At 34.5% G+C, this 25,510-nt stretch overlaps 1 protein-coding gene across 1 annotated transcript in view; it reads left to right on the top strand.

Moving 5' to 3' along the window:
• The window catches only part of LOC128231475 (kinase suppressor of Ras 2-like), a 40,683-nt gene extending 16,586 nt beyond the window's left edge, over window positions 1–24,097 (top strand). The window contains exons 9-21 of the mRNA XM_052944350.1: window positions 686–780; window positions 1,620–1,758; window positions 2,323–2,392; window positions 3,058–3,109; window positions 3,635–3,724; window positions 4,318–4,409; window positions 5,050–5,140; window positions 5,847–5,935; window positions 10,842–10,938; window positions 11,684–11,817; window positions 13,832–13,969; window positions 16,722–16,851; window positions 17,180–24,097. Of these exons, the coding sequence (XP_052800310.1) occupies window positions 686–780; window positions 1,620–1,758; window positions 2,323–2,392; window positions 3,058–3,109; window positions 3,635–3,724; window positions 4,318–4,409; window positions 5,050–5,140; window positions 5,847–5,935; window positions 10,842–10,938; window positions 11,684–11,817; window positions 13,832–13,969; window positions 16,722–16,851; window positions 17,180–17,341 (1,379 nt within the window). The 3' untranslated portion in view covers window positions 17,342–24,097. The remainder of the gene's footprint in view (window positions 1–685; window positions 781–1,619; window positions 1,759–2,322; window positions 2,393–3,057; window positions 3,110–3,634; window positions 3,725–4,317; window positions 4,410–5,049; window positions 5,141–5,846; window positions 5,936–10,841; window positions 10,939–11,683; window positions 11,818–13,831; window positions 13,970–16,721; window positions 16,852–17,179) is intronic.
• The last annotated feature ends 1,413 nt before the right edge of the window (window positions 24,098–25,510 follow it).

Here is a 25,510-nt window from a genome sequence, read left to right as displayed (position 1 = left end):
TATGCATTTGACACATAAAGGCAAGATAAACTTTTCATGTACTGACCTTGTTCGTAGGTCAGTGTCACATTCGGGGGCATTCGTCACATACTGTGACAGCTCTTGTTTCCTTTTTTCTTTTATAAGTGTGTGTTTTAAAATAGCATCATTCTCCAATGATCACGAAAACATAAAGCATATTTCATTTAAAAAAGCTTACCTACCTACCTGTTTCTGAAAAGGACCCTAACCAAACCATTTTTATTTTTTTTTGCCAAAGGCCTATAACTCTTGAATTCAATTATTGTAGAGTTATGCCCCTTATTCGACTGAAAAACAAGAAAAGATGAGCATTGGCCTTTGGCCTGGGACACTTTTGTTTTTTATTTGTTTGTTTTAGTAGGAATAGTGACACGACCATCAAATACAAAAAAGAAACAGTAACAAACCCCTTATCGACAACATTTATTTTCGGTTTAATGAAATATTTTTTTAAGAAATACTTGGTAATATGTGATCTCTGCTGATCTTAAATGTGTGAGATGAACTCAAAGACTGGAAACTTATATCATACTTTACATCTGTTTAACAATGCAGCCAGGTTATGTTGTACAGGTCTGTCAGGAACCTGTACACCCTAATAAAGTTGTTATGCTCAATTCAATAACAGAACACATGACATCAATTCTTTAACATTGCTTTTTAGGTGCCTCCAATCCGCGACGACCTCCACACTCTGGCCTGTTACCACACAACACTCCGGAGCTGCTGAGGCCCACTCGCTCGGTGCCAGCTTTTCAGGTGAGTGCATTCAAAGGAACTAAACACCAGATCAGCCCAAAATCTGGACAATAGGAGCTAGTATGAGGCTGACAGTACATTATTTTAAATTATTAAAATAATGTTTTAAATCTGTCTCAATTGAGTTAACCCATTTAAAAATAACTGGTTTCCCAGTTTATAGTGTCTATATTTAGCATGTGAAAGTCCTGTGATAAGAAAGATACATCTGTCACAAGCAATTTGATATATCAGTAAGTAAAATTGAATGTGTTGTACACAAAAATATCATTTTAGGTAAGTTTTTGAAAATTTCCTTCCTTTTTCTTGCAAGAAAACTTCTAAACTTTGTCTGCACATCATTTGAGCTTAAGTTAAATCTTAGCTCTAACAAGTAAGTAGATGCATACCGTTATTCCACCCAAAGGTTTGGGAGCAAAACAGTGTACCAAATAATGCAAATGAACATACATACAATTTATGTAAGCATACAATATAGTGACCATGAATAAGAACACATATATACAGATGCATATAAACAACATCCATGGTATGAAATACAGTAATTGCATTAATATGTTTAGACAAAAAGAATATGGACAATATCTACAATCTGAGTGATTCTTACTTTAAATAAACACGAAATCAATTGGAAATATCAAGGCTATGATACTAATGTAAACACATGCTATTCCATTAATTTGGCATTTTAATATTCAGAATGTTTCAAGACAAAGTAAAGTTTCAATAAGATTTTCAAAATCCTACAAAGTAATTTAGAAAGGAAGAATATCATTTTCTGAGAAAGAAAAGGGAAACATGGTCCAAACACTTATATGTTGACTTTTCCTATTTTCCAGGTGCCAGACTCCAGTTCTGCGTCCTCCTCTAATTCCTCGACCCACTCGTCCCCCGTGCCCATGGGCATGTCGTCTGGGACCTTTACCTCCCCCTCCCCTTATGCCTCACCTCACATACAGCGTTCTTTCCAGTTTCCCGGTGAGTATGGTACGTCTGGTGTTAATGGATGGTACATTGTGCTATTGTATTTGACTGTCATTGTGAAGAAAGCTATGGGCTGGTACGAATCAGGCTCTAGTCTCTTCCCTTAGTAGAAACTAGTATTTGAGGCCATTATCTGTGAGGAGCTCAAAGATAGGAGGGAAAATCCTAAAAGCTATCAGGAATTTTCAGCTCAAAAAAGGTGTAACTTTTTTATTTATTTATATACATATATATTTAAAAACAATGAATCTGTTCCGTAGATGTTAATGATTGTTCGTTGAAAATCTTGATTTTAATTTAAAAAAGTGGTGTGGTGCTGCTTCTAGGGCCGCTTGTCACAGTGGGACCACCTTACATATGTACTGCTGCACAGACTCTAGGTTATTGATATTGGTATATGTAGTTAAAATGCGCAGATAATGATGCCATTTATTTCGCCATTGATGCTAATATTAAGTTTATATGCTGCATTACCCTGTAATATATTCATAGCATTTTAAACATGTATTAATTGCTGATAACTGATATGTACTATAAAGTTGTGGGTTTCCATTTTAGACATATCTGAGAGTTCTACGGATGTGACGCAGACAGAACCGGCCCTCTCGACTGCCTGGGATAGAGATGTGTATGTATTAAAATGATTTATAAATAACACACGACTTTTCTTTGAAGGTGATTGATCTGTTTTTGCCCCTTACAAAAACAAAACTTCACATAAATGTAAGAAGTCTGTCTTTACAGCTGCAAAACTCTTGGAGGTATTGACTTTGCCTTTGAACAGAAACTTTGTTGCTATTAGAATCACAGCTATGGCCACAGTTAATAAATAGCTTGTTCCGCTTGACCAAACTCACAAAAATGCAAACAAACCAAAGTATTTTTAAGTGTCTGGTGGTCACATTTAAGTGTTTTCATTGTTCATTATGGAGCTAGGAAATTAATAAAGCAACAGCTACCTTACCTATATACCCACTCCAGAAGATGTTGGATGGGCTAGGCCTAACTAGACTCACACAACTCATTTTCCAACTTTACAGCCAAGCATGGTTGAAAATGTTTGTGCTCTGTGCCTGGCTTTATTGCACTGCCACAGAGTTCTTTTGTTTCAGAATTTGCGTTATTCAATAGTTATTAAACTGAATAATTATTGTCTTACCATACTTTACTGACTACAGGACTACATGTATATGACGCTCTTTTCCCCCCCAGAATTCCAATAAAGACGCCTACATCTATAATGTTAGAATACTGACAATTTCCTATGAAATCATGTGTTTTTATTTGTTTCAGAGATGTGGTTAGCACAAATACTTCAAACGACAGTGATAAAACTATTGTTGATGTGAGTATCATCCTTATTTGAGTTAGTATTGTCTAAATGGCTTTAGAAACCAATAGTTTAGACATATGATACATGCCCCTGGATAGGTATTAATTCTGCAAAGAAATTCTCCCAGGTGAACCACCTTTACCTTTAATTTCTGTAAAAGCCTAGGAAATCATTTAAATGGACTGGGGTCATAGCAGCAAATTTGTACAAAGGACATTTTAAAACCAGGCAGTACTACTGTTGAAAACCTCTCCTAGGAAGGAAATTGCTCCTATAATTCTAGATGTTTTGGCATCCGCATTGTTCAAGACAATATAATACACTTTAAAGCTGTACTATCACTGATTGACAGTTTTTACTGTTCTTTTAAGTTTTGTCTCAAAATCAGCTGGTTTTGGCATCAATTGAGTCATATACGATAACTTACATTTGGAAACTGATGAAAACTTCATTACAAATTAAAGGGTAAGTAACGCTTTTAGTTATCAAACATCAATTTTTTAACATAAATATAACAAACTGCAATCTTGATTTCAGAGTACGATGTCAGACCTAACTCTGCTGGACAGAGAGGATTCGGTGGACAGCCAGGAGGAGGAGGGGCATCCCCTACACAGGGACGGCAGTGTACGCAAAAATTATCAGTTTATTTTTAACATTGTTAAACTCAGTTTTAAGGTATTGTTTTTGCCTTTGTGTTATTGTTGGCATTGGGGGCAAAAACTTGAACCTTTGCCAATCAAATGAATGAAATGAAACTTGGCATACATGTGGCCTTAGACGAAATACATATGTATAGCAAGGCCAATAACTCTGGCTTTAATAATTGTTCAGTTATGTCTCTTGTTCATCTAAGATACAACAGATGACGATGGTGTTCGCTCCCCCAGTGAGTGCTCTTGTTTAGTTTTATTGTGACGAAAGCTGATGGTGTATAGAAGCTAGGGGCTGTTTCCTGGGTAGAAACCCTTACTGTTGAGAGTCCATGAGAAAGTAGAACTCCTGCTAGTGATCCATTGCACATTAAAATGTGTACCTTTTTGGCTGTACTGTTAACACTGAGATGGGCTTGGATATACATATTTTGATAAGCATTGTACATTATTAATATACCAACATCAATATGATGTTGAATCCTAAGAATTAATGTTTAATACCCATGTGCTAAAATTGTCTGCCCTAGGAAATATTCTGATCAGATTTTATGTATATATTTGCAGATTTCAGTAGCATTACGAGAATGGGACATTCCATATGAAGAGTTGACTTCCGAAGATGTAATAGGGACCGGACGCTTTGGGACTGTGTATAAGTAAGCTACATTTTGTCATACATTTAAAACTTTCACTAACATATATTATACTAAATATCAGGGATGTGATTTGTCCGCGGATTCTAATGGCCCCAGAGACCGCCCCCCCCCCCCCCAAAAAAAAAAAACCAGAAAAAAACACAAATATATTATTTTTTTTATCTGAAAATACCGTTTAAGTTAATATTCCAGTTTGCTTTAAATTAAAAGTCAGGGGAGCCCTCAAAAGAGCTTCTAAAAAGCCATTTTTTCTTCTACAGCAGTGTGCTTTTGACCCCAAGAGCGCCCCATAAACCCATGGCCGAAAATGTTTCAGCCCTCCAGCTGCCAGGTCAATCACATCCCTGAATATTGATATCAGGTTTCTTCTGGTTGTTACTGTATTTGTTATTAGTATTGGCACCCTAGTTTGCTTCAATATTGAAGCCAGGAAAGCCTTTAAAAGAGCTTCTAAAAAGGCAGGTTTGCTGAAAGGCAGGGTGTCTTACCTCATGAAGGCCGATCCCTGTGACTGGTAATCAGGTTTGGGTCTCAATTAAGTAGAAGTTTCTTTAGTCCGTGAAATGAGTAATAACTGGTAAAGCCTTGTTGATTCCTTGTATCATACATTTATACAAACTCAACCAATTTTCCATTCCAGAGGGCAATGGCACGGAGATGTCGCCATTAAAATGTTACACATGGACCCTGATACTGACATAGCAGCTCAACTCTCCGCTTTCAAAGTTGAGGTACAAGCATAAAAAGTGTTTCTTTGGCTAGAGTATACGATTGGACTGCCAACTAAGGGCTATTCCATTTAAACATATAACCCCCAGGGGAAGGCACTTTTGAATCATGCCACCCCCTACAGGAGCAATATTACCCTTGTGGGGTCCAAATTAGTGAAAAAGACACCCACCTATATACTATTTAAATAAATGCCTTCCCCCTGTGGGTTATATGTTTTACTGGAATAGCCCTAAATTGCTAGTTGTATAAATGCTCATTTTTCAATATCTTAAGAAAATAACTATGGTCAAACTTTTGATTTTATTAATATGGGCCCAGAACCATATCCTACCTAGAATATATATTTCATCCTGAGTGTTATAAGACTTTTGCTGATTTGAAGTATTTAAGTTTAAACATTATATATAATTTACATCGATTGTGAAGAAAGTTACAGTATTTTGTACTAAGTCACTCTCTTTGGCACCATAGTGCGTGAGAGTGTGGTCTTGTGTTGTGGGGGAAACCAGAGTACCCAAATAAAACCCACTTGTCTGGCTTGGTGACCACTAACCAAACTCACATGCGCCCAAGCCGGGGAATCGAACCCGGGTCACCCTGGTGAGAAGTGAGTGTGCTAACCTCTGCGCTAACTTGACAAGCAAAGTATTTTGACTACTGTTACCGGTATGTGTATTAAACGAGAAGCCATTTTTATATTTGCAGGTAGCCAATTTGAGGAAAACTCGTCATGAAAATCTTGTGTTATTCATGGGGGCATGTATGAAACCTCCCCATCTGGCTATTGTAACAAGGTAATGTTGGCTTTAATATGATAGGGTTATAGGTATGACATTCATGGGGGCGTGTATGAAACCTCCCCATCTAGCTATTGTAACAAGGTAATGTTGGCTTTAATATGATAGGGTTATAGGTATCACATTCATGGGGGTATGAAACCTCCCCATCTGGCTATTGTAACAAGGTAATGTGAGCTTTAATATGATAGGGTTATAGGTATCACATTCACAGGGGAGTATATGAAACCTCCCCATCTAGCTATTGTAACCAGGTAATGTTGGCTTTAATATGATAGGGTTATAGGTATGACATTCATGGGGGCGTGTATGAAACCTCCCCATCTAGCTATTGTAACCAGATAATGTTGGCTTTAATATGATAGGGTTATAGGTATCACATACACGGGGGTATGAAACCTCCCCATCTAGCTATTGTAACCAGATAATGTTGGCTTTAATATGATAGGGTTATAGGTATCACATTCACAGGGGAGTATATGAAACCTCCCCATCTAGCTATTGTAACCAGATAATGTTGGCTTTAATATGATAGGGTTATAGGTATCACATACACGGGGGTATGAAACCTCCCCATCTAGCTATTGTAACCAGGTAATGTGGGCTTTAATATGATAGGGTTATAGGTATCACATACACGGGGGTATGAAACCTCCCCATCTAGCTATTGTAACCAGATAATGTGGGCTTTAATATGATAGGGTTATAGGTATCACATACACGGGGGTATGAAACCTCCCCATCTAGCTATTGTAACAAGGTAATGTGGGCTTTAATATGATAGGGTTATAGGTATCACATACACGGGGGTATGAAACCTCCCCATCTAGCTATTGTAACCAGATAATGTTGGCTTTAATATGATAGGGTTATAGGTATCACATACACGGGGGTATGAAACCTCCCCATCTAGCTATTGTAACCAGATAATGTGGGCTTTAATATGATAGGGTTATAGGTATCACATACACGGGGGTATGAAACCTCCCCATCTAGCTATTGTAACCAGATAATGTGGGCTTTAATATGATAGGGTTATAGGTATCACATACACGGGGGTATGAAACCTCCCCATCTAGCTATTGTAACCAGATAATGTTGGCTTTAATATGATAGGGTTATAGGTATCACATACACGGGGGTATGAAACCTCCCCATCTAGCTATTGTAACAAGGTAATGTGGGCTTAGATATGATAGGGTTATAGGTATCACATACACGGGGGTATGAAACCTCCCCATCTAGCTATTGTAACCAGGTAATGTGGGCTTTAATATGATAGGGTTATAGGTATCACATACACGGGGGTATGAAACCTCCCAATCTAGCTATTGTAACCAGGTAATGTGGGCTTTAATATGATAGGGTTATAGGTATCACATTCACAGGGGAGTATATGAAACCTCCCCATCTAGCTATTGTAACCAGATAATGTTGGCTTTAATATGATAGGGTTATAGGTATCACATACACGGGGGTATGAAACCTCCCCATCTAGCTATTGTAACCAGGTAATGTGGGCTTTAATATGATAGGGTTATAGGTATCACATACACGGGGGTATGAAACCTCCCCATCTAGCTATTGTAACCAGATAATGTGGGCTTTAATATGATAGGGTTATAGGTATCACATACACGGGGGTATGAAACCTCCCCATCTAGCTATTGTAACAAGGTAATGTGGGCTTTAATATGATAGGGTTATAGGTATCACATACACGGGGGTATGAAACCTCCCCATCTAGCTATTGTAACCAGATAATGTTGGCTTTAATATGATAGGGTTATAGGTATCACATACACGGGGGTATGAAACCTCCCCATCTAGCTATTGTAACCAGATAATGTGGGCTTTAATATGATAGGGTTATAGGTATCACATACACGGGGGTATGAAACCTCCCCATCTAGCTATTGTAACCAGATAATGTGGGCTTTAATATGATAGGGTTATAGGTATCACATACACGGGGGTATGAAACCTCCCCATCTAGCTATTGTAACCAGATAATGTTGGCTTTAATATGATAGGGTTATAGGTATCACATACACGGGGGTATGAAACCTCCCCATCTAGCTATTGTAACAAGGTAATGTGGGCTTAGATATGATAGGGTTATAGGTATCACATACACGGGGGTATGAAACCTCCCCATCTAGCTATTGTAACCAGGTAATGTGGGCTTTAATATGATAGGGTTATAGGTATCACATACACGGGGGTATGAAACCTCCCAATCTAGCTATTGTAACCAGGTAATGTGGGCTTTAATATGATAGGGTTATAGGTATCACATTCACAGGGGAGTATATGAAACCTCCCAATCTAGCTATTGTAACCAGATAATGTTGGCTTTAATATGATAGGGTTATAGGTATCACATTCACAGGGGAGTATATGAAACCTCCTCATCTAGCTATTGTAACCAGATAATGTTGGCTTTAATATGATAGGGTTATAGGTATCACATACACGGGGGTATGAAACCTCCCCATCTAGCTATTGTAACCAGGTAATGTGGGCTTTAATATGATAGGGTTATAGGTATGACATTCATGGGGGCGTGTATGAAACCTCCCCATCTAGCTATTGTAACCAGGTAATGTTGGCTTTAATATGATAGGGTTATAGGTATCACATTCACAGGGGAGTATATGAAACCTCCCCATCTAGCTATTGTAACCAGATAATGTTGGCTTTAATATGATAGGGTTATAGGTATGACATTCATGGGGGCGTGTATGAAACCTCCCCATCTAGCTATTGTAACCAGGTAATGTTGGCTTTAATATGATAGGGTTATAGGTATCACATTCACAGGGGAGTATATGAAACCTCCCCATCTAGCTATTGTAACCAGATAATGTTGGCTTTAATATGATAGGGTTATAGGTATCACATACACGGGGGTATGAAACCTCCCCATCTAGCTATTGTAACCAGATAATGTTGGCTTTAATATGATAGGGTTATAGGTATCACATTCACAGGGGAGTATATGAAACCTCCCCATCTAGCTATTGTAACCAGATAATGTTGGCTTTAATATGATAGGGTTATAGGTATCACATACACGGGGGTATGAAACCTCCCCATCTAGCTATTGTAACCAGGTAATGTGGGCTTTAATATGATAGGGTTATAGGTATCACATACACGGGGGTATGAAACCTCCCCATCTAGCTATTGTAACCAGATAATGTTGGCTTTAATATGATAGGGATATAGGTATCACATTCACAGGGGAGTATATGAAACCTCCCCATCTAGCTATTGTAACCAGATAATGTTGGCTTTTATATGACAGGGTTATAGGTATCGCATACACGGGGGTATGAAACCTCCCCATCTAGCTATTGTAACCAGGTAATGTGGGCTTTAATATGATAGGGTTATAGGTATGACATTCATGGGGGCGTGTATGAAACCTCCCCATCTAGCTATTGTAACCAGGTAATGTGGGCTTTAATATGAATGGATAAAAGGTATTACATTTTGATTTGGTATGTTATATTTAGCATGAGTGGATTTTTGCAGAAACTGTAAAATCCGTGAAAAAAAATCTGTCCTTGTACCTGCTTGACAAACAAATGTAATGAAATGTACAGTAATTAATAATTAAACAAGAAATATATTTTTCTATTTTAACCAGAATTAATTTCATTGATATAAATAACATCAGGAAACATATTTATGTAATATGTTATGGAAAAAAAATGTTGTTAAATGTGATAGATACTAGGATATATCAAATCAAGAATTTAATTATACAGAATTTAGAATGAATCCAAAATGCTTATTAAACAGGATTTCTGAAGAAAAACCTAGGTTTTTTTTAATTTAGGTAATTTGTTGTAACTTGTGCTGGTTGTTGGCTTGATGGCTGGTGTCAACAATTTGTGTCTGTAGGTCTAAGGTCAAGGTCACACTTAAGGGTCATTAGTAAAATTTACTTGTATTTTTGTTTGTCCTGGCTGTATCTTGGCCATGCATTTGGATTTTAAAAAATGGTATTAATGTTCACCATGAGTAGCTGGATGGTTGTATGCAAATCCTATGTCTGTCACAATCAAGTGTCTTTGAACCAAATGCTCATTTTGGGGCTGTCCTGGCAGGAACATGTTAATGTCTTTGGAGATTTTAAAATAACTTGGCACAAATGTTTACCATGAAAACTTAAAAGCATACGTATCATGTGAAAGACGAATGTCAGTAGGTCAAATGTCACACTTAAATGTTAATGGTTAATATTTTTGAATTTTGGCTTATCAAGGATTGAACTTGACCATGCTTTGCGGTACTTAAAATAAGTTTACAAAATTGAGCCTCTTCTGTTCATCAGTGCAAACCTGATTTTGTTGTACTGCAGCATTTCTTGTTTTTACCCTCTGTCCTGACTTAGAGCTCAATTTCTATGATTAACCAGTATTCCAGCCAGCCTATGAGGTACATGTGACATCACTGAAAAAATACAGATTAAAAAATAGAGTCTTTGAACATGTCAGGATGACTCCAGAGCAAGGAAACTACAGTCGAAATCTATTGGCTCAAACTCCCAGGGACTGCGAAAATACCTCAAGCCTCGGAAAATTTGAGCCAAGCTGGATTGATTACCCTCAGTTCTAAGAAATCGGCCCTTTATATCTAGTTCGAGCCAACGAGGAATTCGAGCCAAATGAGTTCGAGTCAACGGGGTTCGACTGCAGGTCTTTTGGCCAAAACATTGTATCAGTTTTTTTGCCAAAACATTGTATCAGTTTACGGTCAAGATTAAGCCATCATAAAACATCATTAGAAATAGGAGAAAGTTTTAACCTTCTATTATTGTAATTATATTCAAATGTGGATGAAAAGAATGGAGCTTTGAATTGCGGTTCATATATGTTTTAATGTTTTTCAGTTTATGTCGAGGCAGTTCGTTATTCACCCTGTTACATGTGAGAAAAGAGAAGTTTAATATGAGTAAATCTATCATCATTGCCCAACAAGTGTGTCAGGTGAGTGAAACAAGCATTTTTTGTACATGAAGTTGTGTTTTCTAAAGCTGAGAAAAGCTACTGGTCATTCTGATGACTACCATTTTTAGGGTCTCTGTTTTTTTTTAAAGCTGCATGCACTCTCACAGATTTGCCATTTTTACAACTTTTTTATTTTTGTTTTGGAAAGAGCAAACTTTTGCGTAAATATCTGTAAACCAGTGACATAAGACTGTTGACAAAAAATCAGATTGTAGATTTTCATATTTCTGTTCGAAAATTAATGTTTTATGGCTTAAACCATTACTAACGGTTTAAGAAAATGCATAAATCATCAATTTTTGAACTTAAATATAAAAAAATCTGTGTTCTGATCATTTGTCAGCAGTCTTATATCACTGGTTTCCATGGATTTTTGCAAAAATTGGCTCGTTCCAAGACGAAAAATAAAAAAGTTGTCAAAACGGCCAATCTGTGAGAGTGCAGCTTTAAGGAAAAAAGTAACGTGTTGTGTTAGTCTTGATGTCTTTGTTGGTGATCAAAACCTTGCCCATAACTCAAAAACATTGGAATATATATATATATATAATAAAAAAAATTGATAATTGTACTAAGTGTGTCTCTACATGTAAACAGCATCAAACTTGTAGATATTGTTTAGAAAGAAACCGTCCATTTTATTCCTTGTGAAAAAAAAGAAACTGTCCATTTTATTCCTTGTGAAAAACATGGATAATGATACATACCTTTTTTCTTTTATTTCCAGGGTATGGGATATCTCCATGCAAAAGGAATAGTGCATAAAGACTTGAAAACTAAAAATATATTCTTTGATAAGGACAAAGTTGTGATAACAGACTTTGGCTTGTTTAATGTTACCAAGCTGTGCCATGCTAATAGGTGAGTACATAATTACCAGTATACATAATACTAACCATGATTTATTCTTTTGAAAAGGCCTGCATTTTGTCAAAACTTCCTACTATTCCTATTTCTTTATAAAATAAATCTGATTTATAGATGAGTTATCTTTTTTTCTTCATTTTTTTTCACCTTCACCAATTACTTTGTGAGTTTGAAACTGCACATATTTGTCAATTGAAACATTATAGATGTATGATGGCCAGATGACTTTAAACTTTCAAACAGCTTTAAATATTTTTTATATGAAGTAGCTATAAGACATACTTTCTCATACTATTTTTCCCAAAATCTCGTACTTTCTCATACAATTTGGTCCTAAAATCTCCTACTTTCTCATACTATTTTGTCCTAAAATCTCCTACTTTCTCATACTATTTTGTCCTAAAATCTCCTACTTTCTCATAATATTTTGTCCTAAAATCTCATACTTTCTCATAGTATTTTGTCCTAAATCTCATACTTTCTCATAATAGTTTGTCCTAAATCTCATACTTTGTCCTAAAATCTCCTACTTTCTCATACTATTTTGTCCTAAAATCTCATACTTTCTCATAGTATTTTGTCCTAAATCTCATACTTTGTCCTAAAATCTCATACTTTTTCATAGTATTTTGTCCTAAATCTCATACTTTGTCCTAAAATCTCATACTTTCTCATAATAGTTTGTCCTAAATCTCATACTTTGTCCTAAAATCTCATACTTTCTCATACTATTTTGTCCTAAATCTCATACTTTGTCCTAAAATCTCGTACTTTCTCATAATATTTTGTCCTAAATCTCATACCCCTGTCCTAAAATCTCATACTTTCTCATAATATTTTGTCCTAAATCTCATACTTTGTCCTAAAATCTCATACTTTCTCATAATATTTTTTCGTAAAATCTCTACTTTCTCATACTATTTTGTCCTAAAATCTCATACTTTCTCATACTATTTTGTCCTAAATCTCCTACTTTCTCATACTATTTTGTTCAAATCTCCTCCTTTCACATTCTGTTTTGTTATAAAAGCTCTTACTTTTTTCTATTATGTCATAAAGTGCCTGTTTAAAATCTTGTTCTATTTTGTCATAAAGTGCCTTCTTAAAATCATGTTCTATTTTGTCATAAAGTGCCTTCTTAAAATCATGTTCTAATTTGTCATAAAGCGCCTTCTTAAAATCTTGTTATTTTTTGTCATAAAGCGCCTTCTTAAAATCATGTTCTAATTTGTCACAAAGCGCCTTCTTAAAATCTTGTTCTATTTTGTCATAAAGCGCCTTCTTAAAATCATGTTCTAATTTGTCACAAAGCGCCTTCTTAAAATCTTGTTCTATTTTTTCATAAAGTGCCTTCTTAAAATCATGTTCTAATTTGTCATAAAGCGCCTTCTTAAAATCTTGTTATTTTTTGTCATAAAGCGCCTTCTTAAAATCATGTTCTAATTTGTCACAAAGCGCCTTCTTAAAATCTTGTTCTATTTTGTCATAAAGCGCCTTCTTAAAATCATGTTCTAATTTGTCACAAAGCGCCTTCTTAAAATCTTGTTCTATTTTGTCATAAAGCGCCTTCTTAAAATTTTGTTCTATTTTGTCATAAAGCGCCTTCTTAAATTATTTTTCTATTTTGTCATAAAAGCTCCAACTTTCCTGTTCTGTTTTGTCATTACAGCTCCATTTCCTCGTTCTAGTTAAAAAAACCTGTTTAACTGTATCCTACTTGTCTAAGGGACAAGCCTGGAAAGGCTGTGAACATGAAAACATGACATTGCACTTGTATGGTGTTGCTCATGAAATAAGTGGTTCCCATAATGCTGTAAAAGTAGACAGAAGCTAGAATTTTGCGTGAAACAAAACAAATTTTAAATTAAACGCATTATTTGCGCTAAAAATATATATGTACAATAATTGTATCTATGATAGAACTAGATCTGTCTTTTTGCATTATTTGGAAGAAAATGTTTATCTCCTTTATTTATATCCAGTGTTGACATATTCATAATATTTGCAGACACATGGACCGGCTACAGATACCTCCGGGCTGGCTCTGCTACCAATCTCCAGAGATCATAAAGTCCCTGCAGGCAGGGGCTGCCTATGCCAGCACCGATCTGCCATTCTCAGAAATGTCGGATGTGTATGCATTTGGGTATGTCCATAATGGTTAAGAGTCTCTAAAATACACAATGATCTCTCCCCCAAGGTTAAAGAGTACCTGTTACCACCACTGATCAGCCATTCTCTGATATGTTAGACATATATGGATGTTGATTAGTGAAAAGATGGTATTAGGCAGCCTTTAATTTATAAGCTTACATTCTCTTCCACCGTTATGCAGGCTTACATTCTCTTCCAAAATTATACAGTTTTACATTCTCTCCTGACATAATACAGACTTATATTCTCTTCAAACATTATGCAGGTTTACACTGTTTTCCAAAATTATACAGTTTTACTCTCTCTCCCGTCATAATACAGAATAGATTTTCTCTCCCTACTTAAAACAAGCTTACATTCTCATCCGACGTTATCCCGGCTTACATTCTCTCCTGATATATACCAGGTCCAGGCTTACATTCTCTCCCAACAAAATATAGACTTACATTCTATCCCAACATAATACAGACTTAAATTCTCTCCCAACATAATACTGGCTTACATTCTCTCCCAACATAATACAGACTTAAATTCTCTCCCAACATAATACAGGCTTACATTCTCTCTTAACATAATACAGCTTTACATTCTCTCCCAACATAATACAGACTTATATTCCCTTTCAACATAATACAGGCTTACATTCTCTCTCAACATAATACAGACTTACATTCTCTCCCAACATAATACAAGCTTACATTCTCTCTTAACATAATACAGACTTACATTCTCTCCCAACATAATACAGGCTTACATTCTCTCTTAACATAATACAGACTTACATTCTCTCCCAACATAATACAGGCTTACATTCTCTCTTAACATAATACAGGCTTACATTCTCTCTCAACATAATACAGACTTACATTCTCTCCCAACATAATACAAGCTTACATTCTCTCCCAACATAATACAGGCTTACAATCTCTCTCAACATAATACAGACTTTCATTCTCTCCCAACATAATACAAGCTTACATTCTCTCTTAACATAATACAGACTTACATTCTCTCCCAACATAATACAGACTTTCATTCTCTCCTGACATAATACAGACTTTCATTCTCTTCCGACATAATACAGGCTTACATTCTCTCTCAACACAATACAGACTTAACATTCTCTCCCAACATAATACAGACTTTCATTCTCTCCTGACATAATACAGACTTTCATTCTCTCTCGACATTATACTAGCTTACATTTTCTCACCACATAATACAAGCTTACATTCTCTCCTGACATAATACAGACTTTCATTCTCTTCCGACATAATACAGGCTTACATTCTCTCTCAACACAATACAGACTTAACATTCTCTCCCAACATAATACAGACTTTCATTCTCTCCTGACATAATACAGACTTTCATTCTCTCTCGACATTATACTAGCTTACATTTTCTCACCACATAATACAAGCTTACATTCTCTCTTGACATAATACAAGCTTACATTCTCTCCCAACATAATAAAAGCTTACACACTCTGCCGACTTTATACAAGCTTACATTCTCTCCTGACATAATACATGCTTACATTTTCTCCCGACATTATATTGACTTATATTATCTCCTGACATAAATCAGGCTTATAATCTCTCCTGACATTATACAGACTTTCATTCTCTTCCGACATAATACAGGCTTACATTCTCTCTCAACACAATACAGACTTAACATTCTCTCCCAACATAATACAGACTTTCATTCTCTCCTGACATAATACAGACTTTCATTCTCTCTCGACATTATACTAGCTTACATTTTCTCACCACATAATACAAGCTTACATTCTCTCTTGACATAATACAAGCTTACATTCTCTCCCAACATAATAAAAGCTTACACACTCTGCCGACTTTATACAAGCTTACATTCTCTCCTGACATAATACATGCTTACATTTTCTCCCGACATTATATTGACTTATATTATCTCCTGACATAAATCAGGCTTATAATCTCTCCTGACATTATTCAGACTAACATTCTCTCCCGACATTATTCAGACTAACATTCTCTCCCAACATTATTCAGGCTTATATTCTCTCCCAACATTATTCAGGCTTATATTCTCTTCCGACATTATTCAGACTAACATTCTCTCCTGACATTATTCAGACCTACATTCTCTCCTGACATTATTCAGGCTTATATTCTCTCCTTACATTATTCAGACTAACATTCTCTCCAGTCCTTATTCAAACTAACATTCTCTCCCGACATTATTCAGGCTTATATTCTCTCCCAACATTATTCAGGCTTATATTCTCTTCCGACATTATTCAGACTAACATTCTCTCCTGACATTATTCAGACCTACATTCTCTCCTGACATTATTCAGGCTTATATTCTCTCCTTACATTATTCAGACTAACATTCTCTCCCATCCTTATTCAAACTAACATTCTCTCCTGACATTATTCAGGCTAACATTCTCTCCCAACATTATTCATTCTTATATTCTCTTGACATTACACAGGCTTAATCACACCTGAATATTATAAAATTGCAGAAGAAGAGGTTTCGTTTGCCAGTATTTTTTTATATTTCAGTTATACATGGAGAATGTCATCATGTAAACCTCATATTGCTGACTATTGCTGACACGGGAAATAATAGTTAACTAATATAATTATAATTACATAATACATAATTGACACTTTAAATTTTCTTGTCATCTTGGTCAGGCAAACCAATTTGTTTAAAATCTATAACACATTTTTTTTCTTCTGCTTCAGAACTGTATGGTATGAGCTGTTAAACGGGAACTGGCCATTTGAACAACAGCCCCCGGAGAGCATTATCTGGCAGGTGGGCAGTGGGTTAAAACCTTCATTTGGGACCATTAGGGGATCCAAGGAGGTCAAGGTATGGCTATTTATTATTCGATATTTTATGTGTTGGAAAAACATCTCATACTTATTTGTTTTGTATGGACAGGAAGGACAAGAATCTAAAATGGTTTAGAAATTCTTTGACCTTTGAAAATTTTCTTTCAGGTCATTTTTTTATCATTCACTAATATGACATTATGTCACATTTTGAACTTTAGTGTTTAGTGTTTAATAAGTAAAAACAAGAAAAATAATTTTTTAGAACTTTTTAGAATTTTAGTCACGGCAGGTTAGTTTAAAAAAAATATATATATTAAAAATTCTTATTTTATTCAAAGACTTAAACTCTCCTTTGATTTTAGGACATGCTGTTGCTATGCTGGAATTATCAAGCTGATGATCGACCCAGTTACAGCCAACTGCTCAAAATCCTGGAACGGTTACCACGGAAACCGTTCACAAGGAGCCCCTCACACCCAATACACCTTTTATCCCGGAGTGCAGACTCCCTTCTACCCTCTTGATAGTGGGAAGATATTGTTTAGGAATTTTATTGTAATAAATTGACCGTTTTTAGGAAATTTACTCCAATGATTGACAATGTCTAAGAATTCTTCTACTGTCATTGACATTGTCATGGAATTTCTACAATCATTGACATTGTCTTGGAATTGTACTACAATCATTGACATTGTCTTGGAATTGTACTACAATCATTGACATTGTCATGGAATTGTACTTCAATCATTGACAATGTCATGGAATTCTACTACAGTCATTGACATTGTCATTGAATTCTACTAAAATTGTTGACATTGTCATTGAATTCTACTACAGTTGTTGATATTGACATGGATTTCTGCTACAGTCATTGACATTGTCATGGAATTCTACTACAATCATTGACATTGTCATGGAATTCTACTACAATAATTGAGAATGCCGAAAATCTACTACAATCATTGACATTGTCTAGAAGATTTCTACAACAATTATCTGGCTTTTTCTTGAAATTCCGTTACAATTCATTGACTTTGTCAAGGAGTGTTTCAATGTCTTCGGACTTGTAGGAATTTTTACTGTGCTGAAATGTTCTAATCTATAGATTGACATATATCGAAAAATAAAAATTGTAATAACTTCACCATATAAAGGTCCAGCATCAGTTTTGACTGTATTATGATTGAAATTCCATGTAGCTAGTTGGCTTCAAAAGCTATTTCCATTTCGTATGTGAACAATTTTATTCTTTCAAATACATGTTTTTTTATTATAATGTTCAGCTTGAATGACATCAGTTTTCTTTTTATGAAAAACTATATTCACCATCATTTCTCACCTAGTTTATTCTATAACAAAGATGTACTTCAAAACCTACACCTTGAAAGTTCATTCAATTGGAGCAGTATTGTTAAAGGCTTACATTTCATGTTGTTGTTGGATTATATATGAGAGAGTAAGTTTTCAAATTCTGCAGTTTATTTTTGTCACAGCTTTCAGTTATTTGATTGTTTTTTTTATTTAATTAAGAAATTAAATTTAAAAACTATGCTGTCTAGGGAAATAATAGTTATTGTACACAATGCTGACATGGGAAAATAAACATTATTGTACACAATGCTGACACAGGAAATAAACATGATTGTACACAATGCTGACATGGGGAAATAAACATTATTGTACACAATGCTTACAAAGGAAATAAACATTATTGTGCACAATGCTTACAAAGGAAATAAACATTATTGTGCACAATGCTGACACAGGAAATAAACATTATTGTACACAATGCTGACACAGGAAATAAACATTATTGTACACAATGCTTACACAGGAAATAAACATTATTGTACACAATGCTGACACAGGTAATAAACATTCTTGTATACAATGCTGACACAGGAAATAAACATTATTGTACACAATGCTGATACGGGAAACAAACATTCTTGTACACAATGCTTACACAGGAAATAAACATTATTGTGCACAATGCTGACACAGGAAATAAACATTATTGTGCACAATGCTTACACAGGAAATAAACATTATTGTACACAATGCTGACACAGGAAATAAAACATTCTTTTTCACAATTTTGTCACGGGAAATAAACATTCTTGTACACAATGCTGACATAGGAAATAAACATTATTGTACACAATGCTGACACAGGTAATAAACATTCTTGTATACAATGCTGACACAGGAAATAAACATTATTGTACACAATGCTGATACGGGAAACAAACATTCTTGTACACAATGCTGACACAGGAAATAAACATTATTGTACACAATGCAAACACGGGAAATAATACTTAATTGTATGTAATTACACTGTCTTTGCTCATAAAGAGTAATATATCTACCCTGAAATGTGATATTGGTTTGTGTATAGTGTATATGTGTGTTGATGTATGTTCTACGTGAATGTTTTGTCTCTAGTTTAAAGATATAATATTAGTACTTGACTTTCATAAATGTTCCGGCAGTTTTACCATTTTAAGTATTAAAGTATTTCCACTGTTTTTTTGTGTTTAAGATAGTATAAAACATTATATAAAAACAATTTGGTATTGCCTTTTTGGTCAATTACATGATAAAACAAAAAAACTTATTGTGTACATCAGATACCTTAAATTGTCTGTTTATTAGACAAAAAGTAGCTTTTTGATTGTGCACTAATAACAACAACAACCTTCATTGGTAAAACAGCGACTTCGTATGGCAACCACCAAGAATTTATCAAAATTCAGACAGCAAGCCAAGTATTATTTCTCCAATATATTTTTTTATGTTTGAATAGGGCCAGATATTGAAGGGCATTGATTTTTAATTTAAAATCTTAATTCATATTGTAGTAAGAAGATAATCACAAACAGATATTCATGTTGATATTTATCGTTCACTTGTATCCATGATGCATCTTACTGAATACATAAAAGAAATTAAAAAAATCCCATGGCTAAACTTGGGTATGAACATTATTTGGAACATAAAAATAATGATTGTTCAGAAAAACAATGGAAGAAGGGACATGTATATTCATAACGATTTTTTTTTCTTCGTTGAGCAGCGAAACTTATGCCAGTGTTAGACTGTGTTCCAGGATTAGTTTTTATTAACCAAGGCTTGTTATTTACATGTTAATAATATCACTGTATGAAATATGTAAGCCCTCTTAAATTTATAACAATAATGTAATTGTGTAATCTTCTCGGATATGAGGATTATGGGACCATGTAGTCAACGAGTGTATCATGCCATAGATTTTTTTAATCTTTTAATTTTGGTCTTCATGGTAGACATTTTGAATAAAATGGTATACGTGGAAATAGAAGATATATTCGAATTTGCAAGTTTAAATCTTAATTTGATTTCTAATACAGTCAAAATTCAAATGTCGAAATCGTTAGGACCATGGGAAAGACATTCAATATAACTGAAATAGTAATTATGTCTTAATCTTAACGCAAATTTAAAAGAAACAGTATTTCCAGAACATTGAGATGACATCTAGTTTCACATGTTTAATGATCAACTGGGTTTCTCGAACATACAATATTTTGTCCTACGCGCGGAGATTACATGGTCCCCTCCTATCACCTATTACATGTCACCGTATGCCCATACCATGCAAGTTATTAGCTTCACATCATGTGTGTATTTAAAGGGACATTCTGATTGATAGAAAGCAAAGGACATTAGAGGGACACATTCACATTTAACATTCTGATAGTTAACAAATTATATTAAAGGGACACATTCAGGTTTTATAGGGACAGAAATAGGTCTCCTATTATCTCTTGTTCAATGTAATCAAAATGCTTATAACAATAATAAAACATCATCAACAAAAGGAATTAATGCTCTATTGTTAACTGTATTTAAAAATATGACATGGAGTGTTCTATTTTTATTGAATAGCATTTGTAACAGTAACAGTATAAATTTTCATTACTTTAGGCTCGGGTTTACAAAATACTAATCAAATGAATAAATACCGGTTGCTCTTTAGTGTTTGTTCATAAAGAAAATAACTCAATTTGAAAGACACAAAAACCAACAAAAGTTACCTGCATAAGATCTGTGATCTAGATCCTTTAATATGAGGTGTTTGAAATTATACATAGTTACATTAAATTACCAATAAACAGGAATGTTTGAAATATCCCAAACACTATTTATGGTTGTATTTTACATTGTTACGTATGAAAGCAAAGCTAATGACAATATATAGAAAGTATATAGATCATATCAAACAAGATGTCCCTTTAAAGCTGCACTCTCACAGATATACCAGTTTTACAACTTTTTTTATTTTTTTGTCTTGGAAAGAGCAAATTTTTATGTTAATATCTGCAAACCAATGATATAGCATTGCTGACAAAAAATCTGATCGCAGATTGTCATATTTCCGTTCGAAATTAATGTTTTATGGCTTAAACTGTTACTAACGGATTAAGAAAATTGCATAAAATATCAATTTTTGAACTTAATTATAAAAATCTGCAATATATTTTTTTGTCAGCAGTCTTATATAACTGGTTTCCATGGATTTTCGCAAAAATTGGCTCATTCCAAGACAAAAAATATAGAAGTTGTAAAAACGTTCAATCTGTGAAAGTGCAGCTTTAACATACATGAATATTCATGGCTTTTGTGATCACTAAATTACCTCAAGTGAAACTGGACTCAAATGAAAATCATTTTTATAGATTTCTTTTTCGAATGGCCATATTACCTGAATTATAAAAATGTTCTTGTGATATTTTATATTCAACATGAATGTCTGGTTGTGTGAGGAACATCTCTTTGCTAAAAAGAAATGGTTTATTTTTAGCTCATTCATTTCGATGAAAAAAGTTGAGGTATTGGTGTAGTGTCGCATTGGTTTGCAAAGAAAGTTTGTACCTGTGCCATAACTCAAAAACCATTCAAGATATTTGAATGAAACTTGGTACACATCATTAATGCTTGAATAAATATTTTATTATCTCCCTTGCTTGACATAAGCATTGACAGTTATTGTTTATTATGAAATTTATATGTGAGACAAAGTTCAATCAATCAGATATCACAATTTATATGAATAAAATATAAATTGTCTATTTGTGAAGGTAACCAAGAGTATTAATGAACTAAACTGTACCAGACAATTGAGCACTTGTACATGTTAGTGGTAAATGGTCATTTTGAAAGAAATCACGGCTAAGATCTGTTTTAACGCCAGTTTTGCTGGTAGGAGTTATTTTGTCCACGTGACATTAAAAAGAATGTTATAAGTGTGCATTGCAAAATCTATATAGTTGAATATGTGTGTTAATGTTATGTAATATTTTAATGATAAATTATACATTTTATAAACTTTTACTTCTGTCACATGTATTTGGATATTTATATCGTGTGTAAACATTGTTTTCACCAAGTGTGATTTTTATTTCTTTTTCTGTTTATAATAATTTCATTTCATCTTTCAACAAATTGTGCTCAGAAGATATTGCAGTTTTACACTAGATTTGGATTTTTTATACAGTTACTGAATTTGAGGCAAAGGTTGTGCTATATATAGAGAGAACGTCTTAAGATTATCCTTATTTACTACTCTCTTTGGTACATTACATTTATAAGCAACAGAGTTTGTGAATGACTGGCAAATTTAAAGTTACAGTAAACGTTAGTTTTATTCAGTTTCCCTGTGCCTTACAATCACAGGGTGCGCAAAAATGACTTGGGTATGATATTATTTCACACTCCAATGCATATAATATTTCGTTCAACTTCTCTACCTGTTGTTGATTCCTAATGCTATATTTCTGAAGCTTGTAGGATTTTTAAAGAATAAAGTCCAGGTGTGCTGTCATTGTTGTCATCCATGGCGTGCAAACACATATCTTGGCCATGACTAAATTCAATGTTCAATATACACATAAAAAAGTACACATGTTACTCACGACATAACACATATTGGTAAAGAAGGCACATAACTCTTGTTTAATAACTGAAAAGTTTTCCCCCTTGATCAATTTTAGAGAAACAAATCAACAGAAAACCAGAAATGAGCATTAGCATATGCTTGTAATCCACCCATTTATATCTAAATATATATCATTTATATCTTGTTTAAGTTAACAGCTATTAGAGGTATGAAATAAATTGTCACTTAACTGAGCCTCATGATAACCAGTGGACAAAATGAATGTTATCAACAACTGGCTGCTGCAACCACTGGTTTACAACTTTGATAAGTTGTCCACAGTTTATTTTTAGTTAGTTTGTATTTTTAAATCTTTTGATTGGTTAATGGTAATAATGGGATAAATATTGACCAATCAATAAACATTTTGGCTAACGTAACTTGACCAATCATTGGCAATGAATTATGACCATTTTTTTTTTTAAATGGCTGCAGTGAGCGCTTTTGATTGATTGGTTTTGAATAATAGAATTTAAACAGGAAATGTGTTTTATTGTTAGTCAAGTCAATTCTTTTAGCATGATGAATTGAAAGTCAAGTCATTCAGTAGCGTACCAGGGTTTTATTGTAAGTCAAGTCATTCATTAGCTTACCATGTTGAATATGCACTGTGTTGTTTTGTGTTTTTATCTGATTTTTAATTGAAATTGTTAAATTGTTAGAAGATACCAATTTTTAATATTGTTAAAAACTGATGTTCCATGTGAAATATTGAATTGTCAAATGTAAGAAAGTAGCACGAAATTTGCACTCAGAATTAGCATCATAGGTCCAATATATGAATATTTGTATACATGTACTCTATATTTATTAATGATTAAAGGTATAATTAAATGTCATGATGTTAAAATCACAATATTAAATGTTTTTTAAGTGAACAGAAATATTAATACAGTGGAAACCCATTAGCTTGATATTGCTTGGCTCGATGACCTCGTTGGCTCGAACTGTATGTCATGGACTGATTTTATTTTACACTTGGTAAGCCTTCCCACTTGGCTTGATATTCATGTGGCTCGAAGTATGTTGGCCGGTCCCTGGGATGTGAAGCCAACGGGGTTCTATTATATACTTTATCACTCCCTTGTGGTATTTTGACTTACTGTTGTTATTTTAAAGAAAAGTTACATGTAGTGATATATACTTATATTCTACCGGTAATATACATTTGTATTTTACCAATTCAAGGTTCCACATGGCCCTCAGTTTTATGAATTATTATCCAGCCTTCTTTATTGAACTACTTTTCTGTGCAATATTAATAATGTAAATAATGAATATTATGGAAATAAAATTTAAATTTAATAGAATTTGTTTTATGAAGTTGTTGTTTTGTGTTTGCTTTATTGGCAATGCTTATACTATTCTATTGAACATGTCTTATAATAATACTTAATGGGTGATTTATAGTTTCAAAAGGAAGAAACTTGGGAGCATGTACATGTACATGAAGTCATTGGACTGTTTGTCATTTTCACGGCTTATTCAATAACCGAATAATTTTAGGCCCATGAATTACAAACTTGTCATGCAATTTGGTTATGACTAGCGGATGAACCATATCGTTTTTTGAGTTAAGTAGGTTGAAGGTCAAGGTTGCAATGACTGAGCTGAAAGAAACCTATCGAATTCGAGGTCAACGGTGACCTTGAACTAAAAATGATTTTCGATCAATAACAGAAGAACGGTTTGGCACAGGAACCTCGAACATTGTATATAGGACAATCATGAACAGCGGATGACACTTTTCAATACAAGGTGACCGTACTTAACATTGACATAAAGTTATTAAAGTGGATAGCGTGTAGCGCATGACATATGTGTTAACATCTCAAAGGTCAAGGTCACATTTTGTGGTCAAAAAATAATATCTCCGCCATTATCTTTTACCTGATATCGGAAATTCAATCAATCTCTACACATTTGTAGAGCACCCCTTTTAAAGCGTTTGTTAAGATAACTGAAATTTTTATCAAACAATGAATTGACGGTTACTGAAGAAGCTTTACAGAATGAATCTTCAATGGAGTTGAGTTTGTTGTGCCAGTTTTACTTGTTACACTAAAGAGACGATATAGATACAGACATTCTGAAAGAGAGGTCAATGAATGTTTTGTCTGCTTACAGTGTGTCTTGCATTAGTTCAACGCCGCTGATTGTTTTGATTCGTGAAAGACCCGTTTTCAATATCAGTACGACTTAGAACTTATAAGACTGAATTGATCAATGCGTGGCACAACTTGAGGAAAATGATCGACACTTGTTGCGAGAACAAATATAGCCCGGCAATTGACATTTATTTCTACAAAATCGAAAATAGCGTATTAAATACGGAAAAGGAGGCTTAATGTTGCCATTGAAACTCGAGTAAAGGACGCTTATTGTTGCCCGAGCAAAGGACGCTTGTTGTTGTCATTGTTGCTCGAGCAAAGGACGCTCATTGTTGCCATTGTTGCTCGAGCAAAGGACGCTTATTGTTGCCATTGTTGCTCGAGCAAAGGACGCTTATTGTTGCCATTGTTGCTCGAGTAAAGTACGCTTATTGTTGCCATTGTTGCTCGAGTAAAGGAGGCTTATTGTTGCCTTTGTTGCTCGAGTAAAGGACACTTATAGTTGCCATTGTTGCTCGAGTAAAGGACGCTTAGTGTTGCCATTGTTGCTCGAGTAAAGGAGGTTTATTGTTGCCATTGTTGCTCGAGTAAAGGAGGCTTAT

Source organism: Mya arenaria, chromosome 4 (genome assembly GCF_026914265.1).
Source record: "Mya arenaria isolate MELC-2E11 chromosome 4, ASM2691426v1".
In the NCBI taxonomy this organism is placed as follows: Eukaryota; Metazoa; Mollusca; class Bivalvia; order Myida; family Myidae; genus Mya; species Mya arenaria.
This window is presented reverse-complemented; position numbering and strand designations above follow the sequence as displayed.